The sequence below is a fragment of the Miscanthus floridulus genome, chromosome 7 (genome assembly GCF_019320115.1).
Source record: "Miscanthus floridulus cultivar M001 chromosome 7, ASM1932011v1, whole genome shotgun sequence".
Classification (NCBI taxonomy): domain Eukaryota; kingdom Viridiplantae; phylum Streptophyta; class Magnoliopsida; order Poales; family Poaceae; genus Miscanthus; species Miscanthus floridulus.
Genome location: NC_089586.1, coordinates 56,981,718 through 57,005,143, shown reverse-complemented (window position 1 = coordinate 57,005,143; position 23,426 = coordinate 56,981,718). Strand labels below are relative to the sequence as shown.

The window sequence follows — 23,426 nt, the reverse complement described above, 5'->3', positions numbered from 1 at the left end:
TGACTCATGTGATTCCGTCTGTGCTGATTAAGGACCATACCGTTGTTGGAACTTCTGACAAGATTGAACGCATGCCTCTCACTTAGCTGGCCGGATAATTCGTTCCGACCGCGAAGCCGAGTAATTCAACTCAGGCCGGGAACCGTTCTGTTGTGCGCTCCTTCCGGGGAACGATCAGACTGAACCCAAGGGCAGGCTTGGCCTGAGCATCCTGGTATCTGGTGTTCCAGATTGTGCGGCGCGGTACGGACCCGCGAAATGTGTACCTGAGTTGTATCAAAGGTGACCTAAGGCTATCGTGGCTGGTAGACCTAGGTTTGTGTTAGGAATAAACTCCCAGCTGGTTGAAATCGATTCGAATCGCCGTCTCTCCCGGATAGTGAGAAACTTGGCTAGCTCCAACATCGTAGTAACTGTGTTATGAAACATGATGGTTCGGATAAAATTGGAATTTCAATACCGGCTATGGTTACTATTGTATGCTCTAAAAAGATATACCACATGTTTGGCACAGGATAGTTGCTAATCTAGAGATGGATAGTTCTAATTAACTTGATGACAGAATTATAATTGTATAATTGAGTTAATCGCTTTTTATGCAAAATGTTGTCAAGCTACCTCCACTTATAAAGCCTTGCATACTCCTTGGAGTCAATTTTATTTCTAGTTTATGACGGGTAAGTCTAGCTGAGTACATTCGAGTACTCAGGGTTTATCCCACCATGTTGCAGGTGAGGTTTCGGCCTGTTGAAGATGGTGGCTAACCGCCGGTGGGCTCGGTGACTCTATATTTATTCTCATCTATATGCTTTTAATCTGAGGATGTCACTTATGCTAGCAATGTATTTGGAACTCATATTAATAAAATCCTTCGAAAGCAATGTTGTTTTCACTAATCGGTTTTGAAATCCAAACTTGTAGTATTATTTACGAACCTATTTGTAATATTATTTCCGCTGCAACTCTGTGTATGTGATGTGTATTTGCTTAATCACGCGATCTTGGTTGTGATGTTGATTTACCGAGGTCCTGCGTGACACTCGGCGGACTACCGGGTTTATATAAGTGAGAGTATGCGCGTGTCAACGTGTTAAGCGGGGACAGCCATACTTGATCTTGTATAAATTGGGCGGTTCTGTCACAGCTGGTATCAGAGCGAGATTAAGCATAATACTGTCATGTACTTAGTTTTCAAAACAAAGTTTTGTTTTAAAAAGCCTATTTTGACTAAAATTTTAGCTACAGGCAAATTTGTTAAAACTAATTTGCAACATTATGCTAGCGACATCCTCCTTTATGCCCAGTTAAGGACTATTAGGTAGCTATCTAAGTACTAACTTTGGGGGATGTACTTTATTGCAATTTTTACTTTCGTCGTCCATACGGCGTGCTATTGTATGGATGCCGTTCACTTGAATGGTAATGTCTGGATCAATTGCCTCTACGCCCAGGTAAGTGTGAGTTGTGAGAGCCTGACCGTCCAACTGTCGGTCTAGGGAAGAGTTAGCTATGGTTACTGGAATATTTACATGTTACACCCATGTATATATGAAGGTACTTAATTGTGGGTATATCTGTCGGGTAGCTATGGATACCGAAGTATATATATCTAGGGATATATATATGGGGAGTATCTTAGTTTACTGCTTTCATTAAGTGCTTATTTATCTCTTGTGGGGATGGGCTGCAATGAATTTGCCTGCAGGTATGCTAACCACGAATGCGTAGATTGAATGTAGCTGACGACTAGCTATATATATCGAGAGAGTACGTGTTATGCCACCGACATAGAACGTGATTGCCGCCTTAGGCTGGCAATTTTGTGAGGACGAGTAGGACGAGCATGCATCATGATTGTGCTTGTGCATAAATATGCTTCCCTCACCTTGTTCTAATACTATGTAACTTGTGATCAATGTGATGTTACTATCTTCCCTGTGTGAGGATAGACAAAATGCCTTGTTCCATGCCGCTTGAATAGCTGTGCTTGAAGATAGGATGTGATTAGCTTTGCTTTGTATGTTTGCTTCCAAAGGAAATAGGTGACAAGATGATAGTTAGCAAAAGGTTCACCCCTTTGAAAACTAAATTGCTAAATGTAAGTAAAACTTGTTTTGTAGAGATATCCACCTACTCTGTAAAAAGGAAATAAAGGATAACAGTACCTTACTACCATGTTCGCATAATATGTGTAGTAGTGTTGCTGTAGGTAACTGCTTATTATGAACGAACCTTGTGCTTAGTAATAGTCATTTAAGCTAATTGGATTGAGTGTTTCGAAAGGCGTGTTTAAGGCCAGGATGTAGGTGTGGATGCTCGTTATCTAGGTAGTGCCGTAGCTGTCACTCTTTTGTCCTCGGTAAGCATACGAGTGTTGAAGAGCGCTATCCTAGAACGGCGTCTAAGTTTTGATAATTTCTTGGTTGTCGTCTCCCATTTAAGTTCTCTTTTAGGAGCCTGAGCCGGTACACGTGATTGCTAGCCATTGAATGTTGCGCTACGAAGATCTTTATCCATGCCTTTTCTTGACCTTAGGCCCAAGTTTTGTTCTCTTGAACGCTTACATGTGTCGTGGTTGTCCCGCTCTTGTGTGGAAGGACCTTGCTCCGAAATCCTTGTCAGACTTCATTGCTCCTTCTCCTACAGATGATCTGATGCAATACTAACCGCTATCTACTCTGGCTTTGGAACCTTTTCCTAGCAGATCATGTCGTTACTTTATCCACTGAATCCTTAGTCAGTGCCTTGGCTCTGTCCCTCGAATCTCGTTTGTTTTGTCTCCAACACTCTCAAGTCTATGGACAATTATCTGTCTTGATCCCATGTTGCAGCGCGGGAAGACCAAATCCTGTGGTCATCTTTACCTGGCAATCACTTTAGGGGACACAAGGCGTATATGGAAATTTTGCAAGAGTCCCCTGCTTAGCTGTCTTGGGCATTTAGGCTATGTTCTCTTGCGCGGTGTTTTGATCTGCGGATCCCCTACTTGTTGACTTCTAACTTTGTGACTACCTTTGTTTGCTATCCCTCCTTCGTATAATGCTTGCACCTATGCAACCAAATTTGTGCTACGTGAGAATGCTTGTGGGTTGTATGTTCAGTAATGGTGCCACGATTAGCAATCTATGGTGCCGCGATGAAACCGAGGGCATCCTGTGGACTGCAGCCACAAGGTTGTGCTGCTCGGCACGCGCTGGTATCGAAGTTTCTAGTCATGATCCATTATAGAACTGCTTCGATGTGTTATTTTCACGTGAGCTCCTCCTTGGTTATCTCTCCTTATCGTATCAAAAGATCTGTATGTCGAACTAGATACAATAGGACTTCCTTCTGGAGTCATCCAAAGGATAACCTTTGAAGAACAGGTCACTGATAAGAACATTAATAGACTACAAGAGATGGTAGACAAGTGACTCTACTGGACTATCCCTGTAATGACGTCGATCATCTAGTGAGCAACTTATGTCATTCTCGTTGGATTAGAAAGGAAGCTTCAATGTCCAATGTAGTTCAACAAAGCTAGTTTTGCTATAGTGTTAATCAAATCAACTTACTGCGCCACTGCACCATGAAGTACGCAGGACCGTGCTATCTTGGATTCCTCCCAAAGTAACAATGCTTTATGGACGCCAACGAAAGAAATTCTTCAGACAACAACTTACGACGAAGAGCAAGTATCAGAAAGTGTTGTGACCAAATTAGTCTCTCTGATACTCCAAAGTTAAGTAGCCTAATGCTATCACTGATGTTGGAAACTTGATGACATGTTTCTCTTCCCTTAAGAGTTTTTCGCATCGAATCTCGGGACGCAATTCCTTTAAGGGGGGAGGGCTGTAACACCCTAGGTGTTTGTCACCAGTTAAACAATGAGTTTGAGCTCAAACATGGCAAGTTAGGTGGCGATGAATATGTGAAAGCCGAATCTATTAACAGGAGCCCAACCTAAGCTTGGATTTCACCTTTGCTCACCTATAGACCCTTTTCAAGATATATGCTTGGGTGGTGTGTTTGGGATATATTCATGTGTCGCACATCAATACCCATCTATATTGGGCACTGGAAAAGTTTCATGAAGTTTGGATTTAAAAAGTCACATGAAATGATAAGTTATATCCTTGTTGGAATGGTTTTACTAAGTGCTTGAATTGCACTATTAAGCGAATGGAAATATAGGTCATCAACCAAACCTTGCAACCTTGCCAAAATGACTCTAGATGAACTCTACAACAAAAGTCATGAAAGGTTCATGTTGAGCAAATGCCAAGAAAATGTCTCAATTGGACTAAAACCATAGTTTAAAGCTTTATCATGATGCCACTCTAATCATAGTGGAACCTGGTCTTATTTACCAAATATGATGTTGCGCCTTAAATAAAAGTTGTAGACCATATCACGGGGAACAAACTTTGTTTAATGTCCCAGAGCTAATTCTGAACCTAGCTTGGTCAAATCAAGCTCACGAAATTGAATCCAGTACTGTTTTGAAGCTTCAAAAATTGGCTAAGTCTGGAATGACTGAAATTCGTGATTTCCGTTTCCATGTACCTGCCTTTGGTGATTTTTAGTTTGCAAACCGTGTCGAACTTGGCCAAACTTATTTAAGCAAAGTTGTCGTCCTCATGTAGCTCTACGACACCGCGCAATTGGTTTGGTTTTTCGTCACTCCGTTTATGAGTTAGAAGAGGGTGAAGAATGCAGTTTCAGTCGACTTGAAACTGAAACTCAGGATTCAGTTTCAGGTAGCCTACTTTGCAGCCTTTTATCTCTCAAAATAGGCCAAATCAATCCTAGGTCCCTTAATCAAAGTTGTTGTACTCATGTAGCTCTATCATACGGTCTAATTGGTTGATCAAATTACTAATCGTTTCGAGAGATATGGAGGGGAGAAAATCGAACTTCAGTCGTAAGTTTGAGGTGGTATTACATTTTTGAATCTTCAGAACAGAAGCATGGCCGACCGGCCGCAGCGCTTCTCCGCCGCGTGGCCCGACGCTCTCTCGCATGCCCACCACGTCGCCGCGCACGTCGATTTAGAGAGCCCGAGCTTCATTCACTCGCCCCTCTGCCTCCCTTGTTGTCTCCGGCTCGCTCTCCACTCGCTCTCTCGCTCTCCAGTCGCTCGCAGTCGCCGCTTGCCGGCCATGGCAAACAGCCGCGCGCCCGCAGGCGCTGTGCGGCCAGGCGGCCAGGGGCAGCCGCGGCCCTAGCTGCGGCCGTCCGTGGGTGTGCCTCACCACCTCGACACAGCCGTGACTCCTCCCCGCTGCCACCGGCCGTTTCCGTCACCATGGCCGCCACCACCGGAGCCGCAGTTCGCCGCAGGCTCCTGTGCTCGTGGTCAGGCCACCATGGGCAAGCTTCTGCCGAGCGGAGCAGCCCTACGAGTGCGCGTGGACCTCCCGGTGCTCCGCCGCCGCTCCACCATCGCCGAAGAGCCCCCTACGACCGTCACCGACGAGCCACAGTGCCTCCTCTGCTTCCTAATCCCGTCAGGGACTGTTTACTAGAATTCGACGTAAGTCAGGGGCCTAGCTGCAATGTCATTGACTCAAGTGAATAGTGCTTCCGAGGACTTATTTGTTGTAAATCGGGTAAAACTTTGAAACTTCATAGTAAATCATAGGAAATTCGTAAATTAGCAAATGAGGACTTTTTGGAATCCTTGTGAAATTCTCTATGCACTAGATCTATAATATGTCAGGTTTTAGTTTAAAGTTGTAGCTGTAAAAATGGATTTGTGCAGTTAGGGTTTGAATGCTAGTCTTATTTGTTTTTTTTATAACTGCAGTTGTTGTGCTCAAATAATTGTGAAAATTTTGTGGAGTGCTACTAAGATGATTGTTGTTGTCTGGTAAAAATTTCATGAGTTTAGGATTTATATTTTTAGAGTTATAAAAATAAAAAATGACATATACTGCTTTGCTTCTATTCTGGACAGTTCTGCATGTATGCATTGTTTGGCTCAGTTCAGTTATGAATCATGCCTTGTTGATAATAAATGAGTTGTAGTAATTTTCATAAGCTTTTCAAAAAGCTAAAGAGCACAATTTTTGGTTAAGTATGTGTTTAGCTATAGTTGTTTAAAGTACTGTGGCAGTTTCTGCCCAAACCCAGACAGGGTTGCTTTGTGTGCCATGTGTGACCTTGTTAGTAGCAGAATTAGTTCTAGATGTTTGTAGCAAAGTTGTTCACAATTTGTTAAGCTTTCCAAAAATTCCAGAACCATAATTATTGGACATGCGGAACTCAACTTATAGCTGTTTAAAGTAGCATATCAGTTTCTGTTCATGTTTTGGATAGAGACGTCTTCCTTGGTTTAATTGACCTTGTTAACTATGAAATCATCTTAAGATGATAATAAGAAAGTTGTAGGTAACTTTATAAGCTTTCCATAAAGTTAAGAATCCTGTTTGTCAGAGGTCTAGAACTCCATTTATGCTTCTCTAAAGTTCCTATAAGTTTTCTATCCATAGCTGTGCCTCTGCTGTTTAGGCTGCTGGTGCAAGTGTTACTTGTGCAACTAGTTTCATGGTGTAAATGATGTTTACTGTAGTTTTGGTAAATACAAAAGTCGTAGATGATTATCTTATCTTGCTTGTGTTAAATTTTCATGATCCTAGGTCTGATAGTTTAGGAGTTGCATGCTTAACAAGTCTACTGTCAGATTTTGATTACATTCTGCGCAGACTTAAAAGATTGGCATGTTTGGTCATGATAACTTGGGAATCATGCTGAGATGATTGAAGATGAAATGTAGATAATTTCCTAAGCTTTCTAGAATGTCTTGTCTCATATCATTGGATTTATAAAACTCTAGATATGATTGATTTATGAAGCTGCTGTTTGCAAGTCCAGAAATTGGCATATTCCGGTTATAGTTGTTGCTTCACCTTGACTTGCTTTGCATGTTGCTAGGTGTGGTTCACGTCCTTGGTAATTAAGTTAGATACACCTGAGATCTTGTGAGACTTATGTGCCATGTATAATATTCTTTGTTATCTTAGCATGATAGATTGGGTGATGTTAAGTTAAGCATCGCAAAGTACTTAAGTGTGTTTAGTGTAAACGATGCTTGTATTGCTTGCTATTTGTGATGCGTCTCATGGTACTATTCTTCATATTCATGCACTTGCATCTTGCATCTCATCTAGGTACGCTAGATGCACCACGTGAAGGACGAGATGTTGGAGCCAAACCCAAAGATGGTGTTGGTGGATCCATCCCGAGGATGGAAGGACCCTGGAGTGCATGCCTAGAGTGGAGACGTCGTCAAGATGGAGCAAGCTAACTGAACTGACTTGTGTCAGATCCCAGGCAAGCCCCGGAGCATTATAAGTCTCCCAGTAATTTACAAATGTTTACTACGTATTTATGATTGATGCATTAGGTTATAAGAGTTGAATGAAACCACTTGATGCATGTACATTCCTTGTCCAGATATTACACCTTTAACCGGCATAGGTCCAGGATCGAATATATGCTTAGCCATGCTTAGACCGGTAGAAGTCGGGTGATGTCCTGTCACCTGCGAGATATAGGTGGATACCGGAGCACGGTTGGCTATATCTGCTATCGTGGAAAAGAACCATGGGTTGAAAAGTAAATCAAGGCCGGGCGGAGTCGATGGTAGGTTGACTCATGTGATTCCGTCTGTGCCGATTAAGGACCGTACCGTTGTTGGAACTTCTGACAAGATTGAACGCATGTCTCTCACTTAGCTGGCCGGATAATTTGTTCCGACCGCGAAGCCGAGTAATTCAACTCAGGCCGGGAACCGTTCTGTTGTGCGCTCCTTCCGGGGAACGATCAGACTGAGCCCAAGGGCAGGCTTGGCCTGAGCATCCTGGCATCTGGTGTTCCAGATTGTGCGGCGCGGTACGGACCCACGAAATGTGTACCTGAGTTGTATCAAAGGTGACCTAAGGCTATCGTGGCTGGTAGACCTGGGTTTGTGTTAGGAATAAACTCCCAGCTGGTTGAAATCGATTCGAATCGCCGTCTCTCCCGGATAGTGAGAAACTTGGCTAGCTCCAACATCGTAGTAACTGTGTTATGAAACATGATGGTTCGGATAAAATTGGAATTTCAATACCGGCTATGGTTACTATTGTATGCTCTAAAAAGATATACCACATGTTTGGCACAGGATAGTTGCTAATCTAGAGATGGATAGTTCTAATTAACTTGATGACAGAATTATAATTGTATAATTGAGTTAATCGCTTTTTATGCAAAATGTTGTCAAGCTACCTCCACTTATAAAGCCTTGCATACTCCTTGGAGTCAATTTTATTTCTAGTTTATGACGGGTAAGTCTAGCTGAGTACATTCGAGTACTCAGGGTTTATCCCACCATGTTGCAGGTGAGGTTTCGGCCTGTTGAAGATGGTGGCTAACCGCCGGTGGGCTCGGTGACTCTATATTTATTCTCATCTATATGCTTTTAATCTGAGGATGTCACTTATGCTAGCAATGTATTTGGAACTTATATTAATAAAATCCTTCGAAAGCAATGTTGTTTTCACTAATCGGTTTTGAAATCCAAACTTGTAGTATTATTTACGAACCTATTTGTAATATTATTTCCGCTGCAACTCTGTGTATGTGATGTGTATTTGCTTAATCACGCGATCTTGGTTGTGATGTTGATTTACCGAGGTCCTGCGTGACACTCGGCGGACTACCGGGTTTATATAAGTGAGAGTATGCGCGTGTCAACGTGTTAAGCAGGGACAGCCATACTTGATCTTGTATAAATTGGGCGGTTCTGTCACATTGAACGCAGCCTAACACTTAGTTGGCCAGATAAGTCATTCTGACCGCGAAGCCTAGTAGCTCGACTCAGGCCGGGGACGCTAGCAGTGGCATGTATTCTAGAGGTAGTAAGGATGTGCGGAGAGCCATTGGCATAAGTCCAAGGCGGGTTAGAGTCCCGAACAACCTTGGCAGAGTGGTTCTCTGAGAATGTCGATCTATTCAGACTCGCGACTCCTGAATCGTACCAAAGGTGACTCGTTTGCGACCCTGATGGGGGAAGCAGGGTTTGTGTTTAGGAATACCCCTCTAGCTAGATAGGAATCGATTCGATTCGCCGTCTCTCCCGGATAGTGAGAACTTGACTGAGCAGCGGCAACGTAGATTCAATTAATTTAACGATATGGTTAAATGGATGATGATGATAAGGTTGCCACAATGAATACCTGATATGGTTATTAATGTTTGCACCCTAATAAAATGATTGCTTAGTACATGTGCTAATATAGAGGACAGGTTAATGGCTAAAAGTCACTGCTAGTTCAGGTTAAGAGTTGATCTTATTACTTAAGCTTTTCTGCAAAAAGAAAGTGTCAGCCAGATCCACTAAATGAAGCTATGCATAATCCTTGGTGTCATTTATTTTGGTTTTCGACGGGTAAGTCTAGCTGAGTATATTCTCGTACTCAGGGTTTATTCCCTCTTGTTACAGATGACCTACTATATCAGGGATTCTGTAAGTATTGTCTCCACCCGGCGGATGATGAAGACTAGATCATGGGCATGATCTCCATTTCTCTTATTTGAATGCTTTTGCGGGATTGTGATCAGTGAACCAGTATTTGTATTGAACTCGGGTGTGTAAGTCAAACTATTTGCTTTCGCATGTTTTACAAGACTTGTTTTGTAATAACGATGACTCTATGATGATGTAATCTATTTGCGAACGTCTGCGAAATGTTGTAACATACGATATGTTATGTTGAATTACTATGATCTTGGTTGTATGCAAGTTGGTTTGAAATCCTTCGAGATTTCTGTTGACTACCGGGTTTATATGGGCACAAGTTCAAGAATTTGATCATTTTCAGCGATTGTTTTTGTACTTGTGCTCTTATAAATTGGTCGGTTCCGTGACAGAAACTTTCAACGACTGGTTGCAAAAAGAATGTCAGGGTGATGAGAGTATTGATGAGCAACTGTATTTGTTAGCTAGGCAGCCATCGTGGCATATCCTCACATACAAAGGGTACGAGATAAATGGGAATACATTTTACACAGTAGCCCAAGATAAAAGGAGCACCACCAAAATAGTGGTGTCCGCATAGATGCCACCGACCCTAATAGAAATAAGCAAACATATTATGGTCGCATAGAGGAGATATGGGAACTAAACTATGCACCTACTTTTAAGGTACCTTTGTTCAAGTGTCAATGGGTAAAGGCGACTGGAGGCGGGTAGCAGTCGACAACCAGTACGGAATGACAACCGTGGACCTCAACAATATTGGGTACAAAGACGAACCGTTCGTCCTTGCCAAGGATGTGAATCAGGTGTTCTATGTCAAGGACATGTCTACAAAACCGAAGAGAGGGAAAACAACAATGACCCAATCAATGAGCCAAAGCGCCACATAGTTCTTTCAGGGAAAAGAAATGTCATCGAAATTGAAGACAAGTTAGATATATCAGAAGATTATGAAAAGGATAACAGAATTCCACCCTTCACAGTGAACAAATACCCAATCATCCAGCTAAATGATGAGGACACTCCTTGGTTACGGCGCAATCATAACCAAGGGATATATGTTAAGAAGAAGTTCACTACTATGCTCGCTTGATATATATAGTGATGTATTAGACCTATTATGTAATAACTGTGACTTCAGATTTTTTTATTGTGTTTTCATATTTTTTACGGTTTAAATGAATTTTCTGCTTGACGGTGGATTTCCTGTGGAGAATGTGTGATGAAAAACCAAATGATCAACGTTAATAAGATGTGAAAACTTATTTCCTGTCAAAAAGTAATAGTTTTAATGATTTTAATCAAGTAGTATATTTTTGCATGGTGCAAATTGTAATTATTATTTATACTATGTTAAATATTTATACAGTAAAATAAAAGAGTTTAGGTTACAAATTTTTGTTGTGTATAATAATGCAAAACCAAGTCCAGAAATATTTATTATAATTTTTTGGATGATATTTTATTTATTAGGCAATTAATAACTCTCTGCATATTTATATAAAAGAAATAAATAAAAAAGGGAAAAATGTTTGGAACCAACTGCAGCCCACCTTTACTCCTGGATCGATCAACCACCCGGGACTAAAGGTTGGCTACGTTTTCGTGGCCCGCCAAAAAAATAACTTTAGTCCCGGGTCATGGCTGCACCTGGGACTAAAGGTCAGACCTTTAGTCTGGGTTCTTACCATCAGCCGGGACTAAAGGTTCTTTAGTCCTGGGCCGTGGCTTCACTTTACCATAACCCGGGACTAAAGGTTCTATAGTCCCGGTCCGTGGCTTCACCCGGGACTAAAGATCCGCCAAATATATATCGCCTCATCTTCTTCTCCCCATTCATCATCTTCATTCTTCGCCCAAGAGCCACCGCGCCACCGCCGCTCCTCATAGCCTCTAGACGCCTCCACGTGCCTCTCCCGTCTCTCGCCATCTCCGCCAACGGCCCTGGCTCGCGCCTCTCCCATTCGTGCACGGCGCCTAGACCCGGATCTGCCGCCATCATCCTCGCCCTCACCCAAATCTGATTTGGATCCACCGCGGCCTCATCGCCGTCGTCGATCCTCATCGTCGTCGTCGTCCCCGTCGCATCCTCGTCGTCGAGAGATCACCTCCGGCCATCCTCGTCGTCCTCCATGCTCGTCGTCCTCGTCAACGCGCTCATCCTCGTCGTTGACTTGATTAAAACCTCCAGCCATCATGCTTGTGTTGCTCGCCGTGCTATATGTGAGCAATAGTGTGTGTATATTTATTTGTAGATTTTATTTGTGTATGAGTGTGTGCTCGGACCGTCTCGCATCTGGTCGGTGGTGGGTGCTGCCGATGTGGCGAAGGTCATTGCAGGTGGCCAGAATGTCATGCCTGCCATCCCTTTCAGCTTGGGTGTCGCCGGTGCGGGGAGATTAGAGTTCTGCACGCTCCTGTTCATGGTCACGGCTGCGAGGAGGGAAGCGGCGACAACCACGGCTGCGGGGAGGGTGGCTTCGGTTGAGGAAAAACTTAAGCCCATGGTGGTAGCGGCAGATGCCTAGGGGCGTCGGTAGCTGCGTCGAGCGCAAAGCAGTGCCGATGGCGTTTGACGTGCCCAAGTGGGCATGGATGGCGTACAGGAGGCGTTCGATGGGCAAGTTGGCATTGGCTCGTTGGCTCCATCCGTCCGTCGCTTAGAACGCACGTACTAGTTGAACTTGCGGATTCCGGCCTCCAGATCCGAGACGTTCGACGGTGTCTGTGACGTAGTAGCAGGGCACATAGTTCTCGTACTCGAGCAGGCATACCTTCGCCTCCTTGGCGCGGACTAGTTAGAAAATTGTAGAAAATCCATAATAGTTGAACTCGCGGACCGTGTTTAGCTCGGCGAGCATGTTCTCTACCGAGCGGTAACGGACGTCAAGGAGGAGCTTTGATTCTACGAGGGAGAGCGGCAACAGTCGTGGAAGACCATGTTCCCTTCCTCGTAGAATTGGAGCTCTTCCGTGGCCAAGTACGGTGCCGTCCGGTGGAGAAATGCTCGCCGAGATGATCACATAAGCAAGGTCAACTAGTACGGATGGTTATTTATTCACACGTCCCGATATCGTCGCAGTAGTCTGTCAATCACCGTACCCAAACGTAGTACATATATAAATATAAACGATAAACGATTATTATGTGTGTACACTCCCATTCTTCTGTTAACCTGCGAAAATATCATGTGAATTACTTACCTGCCACAATGACCATGGCCACGGCCATGAAAAATGCCAACGACACAACACTAGCAACCTTGTTGGCAAGCACCATTGTGTTGTTGGGACGAATTACTATATGGAGAGAAGCACTTGTTCCTCTCTGTCTGGATGGGTTCTTGTTCATTCGTTGCTCTCCTCTTCCCCACTGGGTTATATATACCTAGAGTGCTGTTATTACATTTGTTGCATCAATATCTTACTTTTACCAAAGTCTCCTTTGACGAACTTTTCGAAAACCATAGAGTAATCAATAGAGTCTACTGGAGTACAGATACAGAAATGATTTTTACAAATGTTACTATCCTGTAGGAGTTCATTTTGTAGATATAGTTTTTATTTTTTATAGATATATCTGGTGGTGTAAAAGCTAGATGGCTGCCTCAAGAGACAACATGGATGAAGAAATGATAAATATTATCAACACCAGCACTCAATTTGCCGATGGTGACCAGCAGGATGTAGATGACAGGAGACAATACCTGGCTCTTGAAGATAACCAAGAAAATATTGTGCAAGAAAATACTAGCGAGGTATATATATTTATATATATATTTGAATATTATATTTATATATATATTTGAATATTATATTTATATATATATTTGAACATCTATCATCTATTATGTGTACACATGATATTGATTTATTCTTTTTATACGTAGCCCTCTGGATCGACGACCACAACGGCGAAAAGCAAAAAAATTCGAGGCCCGAAAAAGCCATTGGAGGGGCGCTACATAATATCGGAATTCAATATCAAGACAGGCGAACCGCTTGGTCCACATGCAAGGAAATTCGTGCAACACTATGGGTGCCTTGTATGGGACAGACTTCCGATCAGTGCCCATGAATGGAAGCAAAAGATCAACGAGCCTCATGTTAGTTTTGTCTCTGATCTTGATAAGAATTTAATTTGAGATGATATCCTTCAACATTTCACGTTGCAAGCGGATGATTATGATGCTATCAACGATGATGAATTGAAGGAACTAGTTCGAAAGTGGGCTATGAAGAAGATGGCCACACAATTCCAGACTTGGAAGAAATCCCTATACATGAAATACGTCAAGAAGAACCTAACGCCCAATTTTAATATTAGCGGCCCGCTTGCGAAGTTGAGGCCCTACTAGAATGATTTTGTACAGTACAAGACATCGGAAGAGGGTGAAGAACGGGTGAGAAGGAACCAAGAGAATGCTCGACAGAAGGTATACCACCATGGCATGGGATCAGGTGGCTACGCGACTGCCATTCCCAAGTGGGAGAAAATGGAAGCGGATATTCTTGCCAAGGGTATCGCACCAGAATCACTCAATTGGCCCACACGTGCAAAGAATTGGTTTTTCGCTCATGGGGGAAGACTGGACCTAGAGACTGGGAAGCTGGTTCATGGCACAAAACTCGAAAGAGCAACACAAAGATTGTCTTATGCTCTACAAGCTAAAGCTATTGGTGCGTTCAGGCCCAATAGAGAGAAGGATGAACTGACGTATGCCCTTGGGACCGCTGAACACAGTGGCCGAACGAGAGGTTTAGGACGAAATATTTCTTGGGAGCATGGTTTCCCTGATGACAGAGATACCTACAGAAGCCGACAGAGAAGGAAGGATGAGGATGCAGCGCGGATCAGCAGGTTGGAGGAATTGGTTCATGAGTCACGGGAGGCGTTGCTTCAAGCACAGGAGCGCAAAAAAGACATGCAAGCTAGAATGCAGGATGAAATCATAAAGCAAGTGCAAATAGCAATGAGTGCCTAGAGGCAGGCATCAGATCCAGGAATGAACATTAATATTAGCCCCCCTAATCAGTTGAAAAGCAGCTGCGCTTCCACGGAGTTGCCAAATCAAGATGACGCAATGCTACGTTTCCCCGTGGATGACATCACTGCACCGTTTACATCATGTGAGCTACATATTCCAAAAGAGAATGCCACAATCATGGTGGCTCTCGGTGTTTTTTCTCCTCCAGATCCTACCAAGACACCAAGAATCCATGGGGCAATAATACCACCTGGATATGTTAGCGTCTCAGTGGATAGAGTTAACAAAGGTTTTAGTGACCTGCCTCTTGACATTCCAGGAGGTGATGGGGAGAAGACTCTAGGAGAAGCAGAGAAAACATTCATACTATGGCACAAGCGCTACATCATTATTCCTGGGGTCTCTACTCCACCGCCGCTTCCTCAACTGCCAGACAATAGGTGCGGACAAAAGTGAACGAAACATTTTTTTCACAAACTTTCTATTGACATGTATGATTAATAATAACAATTTCTTATGCCTAATTATTCTTTTTTGTAATCACACAGCAAGGCCTCCGCCAACCTAAGTCCAATTATTCAATCTCTAGATCATCATAGTGCTCCGAGCAATTAGGTGGCAACGACGCTACCGCCGCCACCTCCAAGGAGGTCTCCAACGCCTCCAACAGCTGCCCCACCTCCTTTGATGACTAAGAGGAAGCTAGCTCCTAAGAGGTCCGCCCCACAAACAAAGTCATTGTCCCACCAGCCGGCAAAGAAGAAAGCCTCATCTAATCCAAGTTATTCCCCAAAAACTGTCTTTCAAGAAAAGTGAAAAGGAATTAAAAGCTACAGTAAAAAAAAGATGTGGACAATTTCTTCAAAAAAGTAAAAAAGCAACGAGAAGAGAGGGACAACCCGAAGAAATCATACTTCTACCTACCTCCAGATCTTCTAAGAAAGAAGGTGGACCAGAAAAAGCGGGAATCTCAAAAGACCTGGCCAAAATCGGACTACGACCGCTCTCTCACCAAGTCATTTGAGGCGGCGCAGAAAAAGACTAGACCAGGGAAAGGTGTTGCACAACTCGGACAACAATCGCAACAATCAGCACCCCCTCTTGTCGTTCGTAATGAATATGGTTCGAACTTAGACTTAGACGTCGATTTTGAGGAGCTGGCTCGGTTTTACGAGGAAACTGGTTTGGACCTTGCCCAAGTGCTCGCTGAAGGATCATCTTCTCTGAAAGTGGATCCTTGGAAGAAATTTGAACGTGGAAAGAGTCTATACAACCCTAAGGCCTTAGGTGAACTAGGTACGTAAATGTACCTGCTAAACAAGTGGTATATGGCGACGTGTGAACGAGGAGAGGCCTTTGTTACTGTCAGAGTTAGAAACCAACATTACTTCCGTGGCGATGACGTTATATATGTCGAGTTTGAAGAATTACACCAACTATGTCACCTAGACTCTCTCGACAAAAGTCTCATTAGCTGCTATTGTCTGTAAGTGTGATTATTTTCTAATATTAAAGTGTGTATATATAAAGCTACATGTATATATATACATTATATATCCTCACACTATATTTTTATATATGCAGATATGAGATGACAGAACTCAGAAAGAGAAAGGATAATGATGTTGGTTTCGTTGATCCAAATGTCGTATTCAAACACCCTAATCCGCCACCTCAATGGAAAGCTGAACTCGAGAAAAATCTCATGAGGTTCTTAGTGAACCAACAAAACAAGGACATACTCTTCCCCTATAACTTCAAGTGAGTGTTAAATAATTAATGTCAATCATATGGACATTTGTTCAATTATTTGCTTACTAGCTAAGCTATATCCCATATATATACATATATGTTGACTCTAGTTAATGTCGATCATATTTGTGTATAAAAACATATGCAACAATCACTGGATATTGATGGTCATCGATATGGCCAATAGTCGGTTGAGAATCTTAGACTCGTTAAGAAAAGAGCAAACAGAGTACCAAGACATGATAGATATTATCCAAGGGTAATATGATCTCTCTAGCAACTATATATACCTCGATCTCTTAACTGCAACAATTATTAAAGACCAAATTAATGTTTTATTTTATTGGGCGCAGTGTTTGGAAAAGTTTCATTGAGAATCACCACATGAAACATTGCAAAGCGCCACTGGATGTAATCGCACACAAAGTAAGTACTATCTACATTTATATATATATAATTCAATTAACACCATGCATGCTTTCAATTCACCGGATCTGAGGTAAGAACAGGGGAACAACTACTGCGGATACTATGTTTGCGAGTTTATCGGGGCGTACACAAAAAGAACTTCTGAAGAGATCCTCAAAGTATGTTATATAAATATATTCATATATTCACAATTTCTTTTGTTGCTCATATATATAAGTAATCAAGTGACCAACACACACACACATATATATATATATATATTAATACTTTTTCTTTAACTTTTATTGAAGACTCTACGGTTGAAGAAAAAAGTCATACGACGTGACCAACTGAAAGCAATTCAAGAGACCATAGCAGGATTTCTTAATGACCAGGTCCTCAACCCTGCCAGCGAGTTCTACAATGACGTCAACGAAATATGGAAGCCAAACTAGATGGAGTGATTTTGTTATCCCAATGATATGATAGAATATACAATGCAACCTTTAATTGTAATATATATATATACACACACATGCATACATATTATATGTACATAAAATAACGTACAATATATGTATATGCATGTAATATATACGTTAGTTTCATACTTTAGTTTGTACAAAATGTTCGAACATTATAAACGTATAGAATACGTATATTATTAGCAGCGTAGAATACGTATTCGAAAACCTATTCGAAAACCAAAACGAATTAAAATAGAAACAAAAAAAAGAAAAAAAAAGAAACTTTTAGTCCCGGTTGGTAATACCAACTGGGACTAAAGGACCGCTCCCACGTGACTAGGCCGGGAGGCCCTTTAGTCCCAGTTGGTCTTACCAACAGCCTTTAGTCCCGAGCGCGAAACCGGGACTAAAGAAGGAGACCTTTAGTCCTGACTTGATACTCCCGGTTTCAAAACCGGGACTGAAGGCGGTTGACAACCGGGAGTACAGTCCGTTTCTCCAATAGTGCAGGTTCTGTGTCTGCAGGAACCGGACCTGGCACTGCAGCGCCCCATACAGGAACAGCGCCGGGATAATCCACCGGATGTACAGCCTGTTCGCTTGCTCGTAAACGATCGTAAATTTTCAGCCGGGAACAGTGTTTTTCTCTCACACCAAACCAGCCAACAGTAAATAATCCACGATACGATACGGCCTCCCGAACAGGATCCCCGCCGCCGCCGCGATCTCCGGGTCCTGACCGCACCAGACAAGGATCTCGCCGGTGTAGGCCCACACCACCGACACCGGTATCCTCACCAGAGCGAGCACCAGCATGGCCCGCTGATTGTACACGCTCAGCTGGTAGTACTGCTTCGCTCCGAACGCTTGGCCGCACAGCGTGTCAAGGCTGCACGGCATGCCAGCCTGCCGATGCAAAGCATGGACAGAAACGAGGGAATGAATCAGAGAAACGAGAGAGAGAGACGGCGGGAGATGTGATGTGATATCCACCACACCAGCAAGCTGAAGCCCGTGACGCCGGCGAAGGAGGTGGCCAGGGACGCGCTGGCCAGCGGGAGCTCGCCGAGGTGGCCGACCAATATCACGGAGACCATCTGAACCAGGTTCTGCAGGAGGAACCCGACGACGAGCGGCCCGGCGAGGTACAGCTGCTGCTTCGTCTCGCGCACCTCCAACGCCAAGCTCTCCTCCTCCTCGTCCTTGCCTCCTCCTCCGTGAAGAAGCTTTTCCGTGCTCGACGGTGCGCTCAGCAGCGGCTCCTCCATGCTTGCCCTCTCTTGCTTCACAGTCACAAGTGTACAAAAGCCGAGAAGGCAGCAGTGGAGATCCAGCCGGACGGACGGCACTGATCTGTTACCTTGGCATATACTGTATGTAAACGGATCGAGCTCACTAGTTTGGAGTACAATATATTGGTGCAACAATAAGCAGGAAATAAAAAGGCTGCTGCATATGCCGCCTAGCGCCGAAAGGAAACTGCTTGCACTAATAAAAAGCCTACAGTACAAAATGACGATGCTTTGGAGTTTTTTTTTTATTTATAACACTTTTTTTTAACTATTTTCAAATTTGACACTGATTTTTTTTATTTTTAAATCTAACACTTTTGGCGGCGCTTATTACCATGCACTACTACAGAATGGATTTGTTGTCCCGGGCGGTAACAGCCTTTAGTCCCGATTACCGCGCCGGGACAACGATCCCGGGACTAAAGGTGGAACCTTCAGTCCCGGGTCATCGAGCCGGGACTAAAGAGGGACCTTTAGTCCCGGTTGGTCCCTCCAGCCGAGCAACCTGGCGTACCCTTTAGTCCCTGTTGGTAACCCCAACCGGGACTAAAGGTTCCTTTTCTTTTTTATTTTTTTTGTTTAATTTGTTTTCAGTTCAGTTACACGTATTTGTTTAATATATAATATGTTTTTATGTACGTATTCTACGCTGCTAATATAAATACACGCATGCGTATAATTACATCTAATTCTCATCTTGAGCATTATTATATTCGAATAAAGTATGAAACTATATATATTATAGATATATATATATGTATATATACAACACTTTCATAATCTTGTTCTCGAAAATAACGATATCAATAAACATTTAATTTACATCATTTATTCCTTTGGATCAAAGTAGAACTCGCCGTTGGGATTTAGCACTTTTTCTAGAAGATATCCTGCTATTGACTCTTGAACTGCTTTCAGATGGTCTTTTTGCATGACCCTTCGTTTCAACCATTCAGTCTTGCATTTGAAATAAAAGGAAAAGTATTAATACACATATATGTATATATATTCATTTAAAAATAAATAAAAATTGATATATACGTACTCTGAGGACATCTTCAGGAGTTCTTCTTATGTGCGCAGTGATAAATTCACAAACGTAGTATCCACACAAGTTATTACCTGGTTCCTGCCGCAAACACCACTGTACGAGAAGAAGATTATTCTCATCATCTCACACGTAAATTGAAGTATGATATAGTAATTAAACACGTGGGGAAGTGTATATAGTATAACTTACTGGTATTTCAACTACATTAAGTGGTGCCTTGCAATCCTTGCGATGTTGCCGAATAAACTCTTTCCAAACCCTGTGCGACCAATAATGTACGATCGTTAATAAATTATGGCAAAGTCTATTCAATAATAGTTGTGCGCGAGAGATCGAAATTACCCCTAGATAATGTCTATCATATCTTGGTATAGTGCCCGTTCTTTTCTCAACGAGTCAAAGATTAGTAACCGACTTGAGTTTAACTCAATGACAATGAGTATCCAGTGAAAACTGCATTGGTTTATACACACACGTACATGCATATAAGTTGTATTGATATTACATAAAATGTGTAGACTATATTATTATTAACACTTACTCAAAGTTGTACGGGAAAAGTATTGTTGTCTTGTTGTGCTGCTTCACGAAGAACATCATGATATTCTCCTGTGCTTCAGATACCCATCGCTCCTTGACAATAATACCGGTTTTGAATACGATATAAGGATCAATGAATCCAACACTGGTGTCTTGTATTCTTTGGAGCTCTGACATCTGGAATCTGTATATAAATATAAGTTACATGTGAGGATAATTATATACGCGTACGCATGGAAGTGAGTTTATTAAATAAAAGTAAGAATCACTTACAAACAAAAGGAGCTAATGATTGATTTGTCCAGAGCGTCCATGTGGTATAGTTGATACAATTCTTCGAAACTAATATGTAAGATGTCATCGCCACGGAAGTAATGATGGTCTCTAAATCTGACAAAGATCCACTGCTCACCCCTGCCACACGCCTGTATGTACCACTTGTTGAGCAAGTACATTTGCGTACCCAATTCATTCAGAGCCGCAGGGTTGTACAGACTTTTGCCATATTTATAAGTCTTTCAGGTATCAACTTCTAGGTTTTGGATTGGAGCTTTGCCCGTCAATTGATCCAAGGTTAAACCAGTATCTTGAAAAAAAGCATTAAGGGCTTGAACCGACACTTCTCCAGAGTTGTCTGGTCGATAGACTTCTATGTTGGAACCATATTGATTAGCAACAACAAGATTTTGCATTGGTTGCTTCTGTTGTCCGAGCTGTGGGACATCCTTCCCTGATGCTCTTTTCCTTTTCTTATCTGCATCATGTGACTTCACGAGGGAGCGGTCATAGTCTGATAGTGGCGAAGGCTTACGAAGTTAAATCATCTTTTTCTTGTGAGCATCGACCTTCTGCCTCAGCACCTCTCGTGGTAGGTAAAAGTACGGCTTCTCCTTAAGCTTCGCTTGACTCTTCTTTTTGGTATCTATAAAAAAATCTTTCACTTTTTTGTCTTCTTCAGCTGCTATTTGCTCATCAGTCTTTTCAGAAAGTATTTCTTGAGAAATAACTCTTTTTCTCGGGGTCTTCTTTGCCGCCGGGACCTTAGACGTCTTTGTAGTGCGTCGTTGTGGAGGGGGTGGGGGCGGTGTTGGAGACCGGCGTGGAGGCGATGTGGCCGGTGTTGGTGGAGACCGGCGTGGAGGCGTTGGAGATCGTTGTGGAGGCGGTGGGGCCGGTGTAGGAGTTGGAGATCGTTGTGGAGGCGATGGGGCCGGTGTAGGAGTTGGCGATCGCCGTGGGGATGAAGTCATCTCGCCCCCCGTGACGCTGTGATGAGATGGGGAATGAATGATTAGGCTAGGCTAGGGGGAGACCCTGCTACAAAAACAAGTTGTGTGTCAATTATTTTTTAAGCCAATAGAAAATTAATGGAAAATAATATTTCATTCACTTTCATTCGTACCTAGGGTGAGGTAGGGGAAGCGGTGGCGCCCCAGGAATGATGATGAAGCGTTTGCGCCATTGAATAAATGTCTTTTCTGCTTCTCCTAGTGTCTTCTCCCCATCACCGCCTTCAATGTCAAGAGGAACATTGCTGTAACCTTTGAGCACTCTATCGACCGAGACGCTAGCATATCCAGGTTGAATAACTGACCCATGGATTCTTGGTGTCTTCGTTCGGTCTATTGGAGATACAACCCCGATAGCCATCATGATTGATGCATTATTACCATCTGGAATGTGCAGCTCACATGTTGTTAGAGGCTCGGTAATGTCATCAACAGGGAAGCGCAACCCAGCGTCGTCTTGAATAACTGGCAGCTCCGTAGAAGCACAACTGCTTTTCATCTGACCAACGGGGCTAATGGTGACTCCCGGCGTTGATTGCGATTGCATTTGACTCATTGCTAGCTGCACTTGCCTCTTGATCTCCTCCTGCATTCTTGCCTCAAGAGATTTTTCTCGTTCACGTGATTCAAGCAATGCTTGTCGTAACTCATCAACAAATTGCTCCAATGCACGGATTCGTTCTGCCTCCTCATCCTTCTTTCTTTGGCGGCTTCTGTAGGTATCCTTGTCTGCTGGGAATGCGTGTAGCCACGGAACCGCCCCATAGCCTCTTGTTCGACCACCGTGTTCAGGATTCTCTAGGGCATATGTCAATTCATCCTTCTCTTTGTTGGGCTTGAAAACACCACTATCAGCTTCTTCCCTAGCACAAGCTAGTCTCTGTGTTGCTCTCTCAATTTTTTGGCCGAAAATTAGCTTGCCAGTGTCTGGGTCTAGGCTTCCCCCATGAGCGTAGAACCAATTCTTCGCGCGTTGAGGCCAATTCTTCTCTATTGTTTCAGGTATGATTCCCTTGGCAATAATCTCTGCTTCTAGGTTCTGCCACTTGGGAATAGCACTCTTATAACCACCTGATCCCATGCGATGATGGTATTGCTTCTGTCGGGCATTCTGTCGATTCCTCATCACACGTTCCTCACTGTCTTGAGATATCTTGTATTCTACGAAGGCATCCCAATGGGACTCCAACTTGACAAATGCCTTAGCATTGAAATTCGGCGTAGCATTCTTCAAGATAAACTTTTTATACAATGTCTTCTTCCAACTCTGGAACAATGTTGTCATCTTCTTCATTGTCCAATCCCTCACTAGCTCCTTCAAAGCATCATCTGCTTGTAATGTGAAATGCTGAGTGATATCTCTCCAAGCTAGGTTCTTGTCACGATTAGATACAAAACTAACATTAGGAGGGGATATCTTCTGCTTCCATTCACGAGCACTAACTGGGATCCTATCCCTTACAACGAACCCACATTGATTGACATATGTCTGAGCATGTGGTCCCAATGGTTTGCCGGTGTCGGTGTCGAATTCTGATATTATGAAACGGTCCTCTAATGGCTTTTTTGGCCCTCGGACTTTCCTACTTTTGTCGGTGGTTGATATAGATCCAGAGACCGACTACATGAGTAGAAACACAACGATTAACAACAAATATACGTATGCATGCATCTATAAGAGATGATAGATAATCGAATATACCTCGCCAGTATTTTCTTGCGCGACAATTTGTTGATCTTCAACCACCGGCATATTCAGGATATCCTCATAATCAGCAAAGTACTGACTCGTGTCATCTACATCCACATTGGTGCCGTCGTTGATAATATCCGCCATTATGTCATCACTCAAGTTATCATTCGGAGCAGCCATTTGTATCTTCAAGATAACACATAGATAGAATTACTATGGTACATAACATAAGTACATGTGATAACACATATAGAATTACTAAATCCAATTAAATATAATAACACATAATATTTCATCAACATGGAAATAAGTACATGTATATATATACACATAGAATGATACAATATATTTTCTCTCTCTCTCAACACATAGAAATAAGTGCATATGTCTATATCTCTAGATATGCATGTGATACACATAGAATGTCTCTCTAGATACAATTTTC

General features: G+C 42.8%; 1 protein-coding gene across 1 annotated transcript in view; it reads right to left on the bottom strand.

Annotated features, from left to right (window-relative positions):
• LOC136463286 (protein DETOXIFICATION 16-like) overlaps positions 1 to 18,384 on the bottom strand; it is a 41,863-nt gene extending 23,479 nt beyond the window's left edge. The window contains exons 1-3 of the mRNA XM_066462294.1: positions 18,115 to 18,384; positions 17,820 to 18,022; positions 17,627 to 17,708 (exon numbers count right to left, since the gene is read on the bottom strand). Coding sequence (XP_066318391.1) covers positions 17,627 to 17,708; positions 17,820 to 18,022; positions 18,115 to 18,384 — 555 coding nt within the window. The remainder of the gene's footprint in view (positions 1 to 17,626; positions 17,709 to 17,819; positions 18,023 to 18,114) is intronic.
• Positions 18,385 to 23,426: the final 5,042 nt, after the last annotated feature.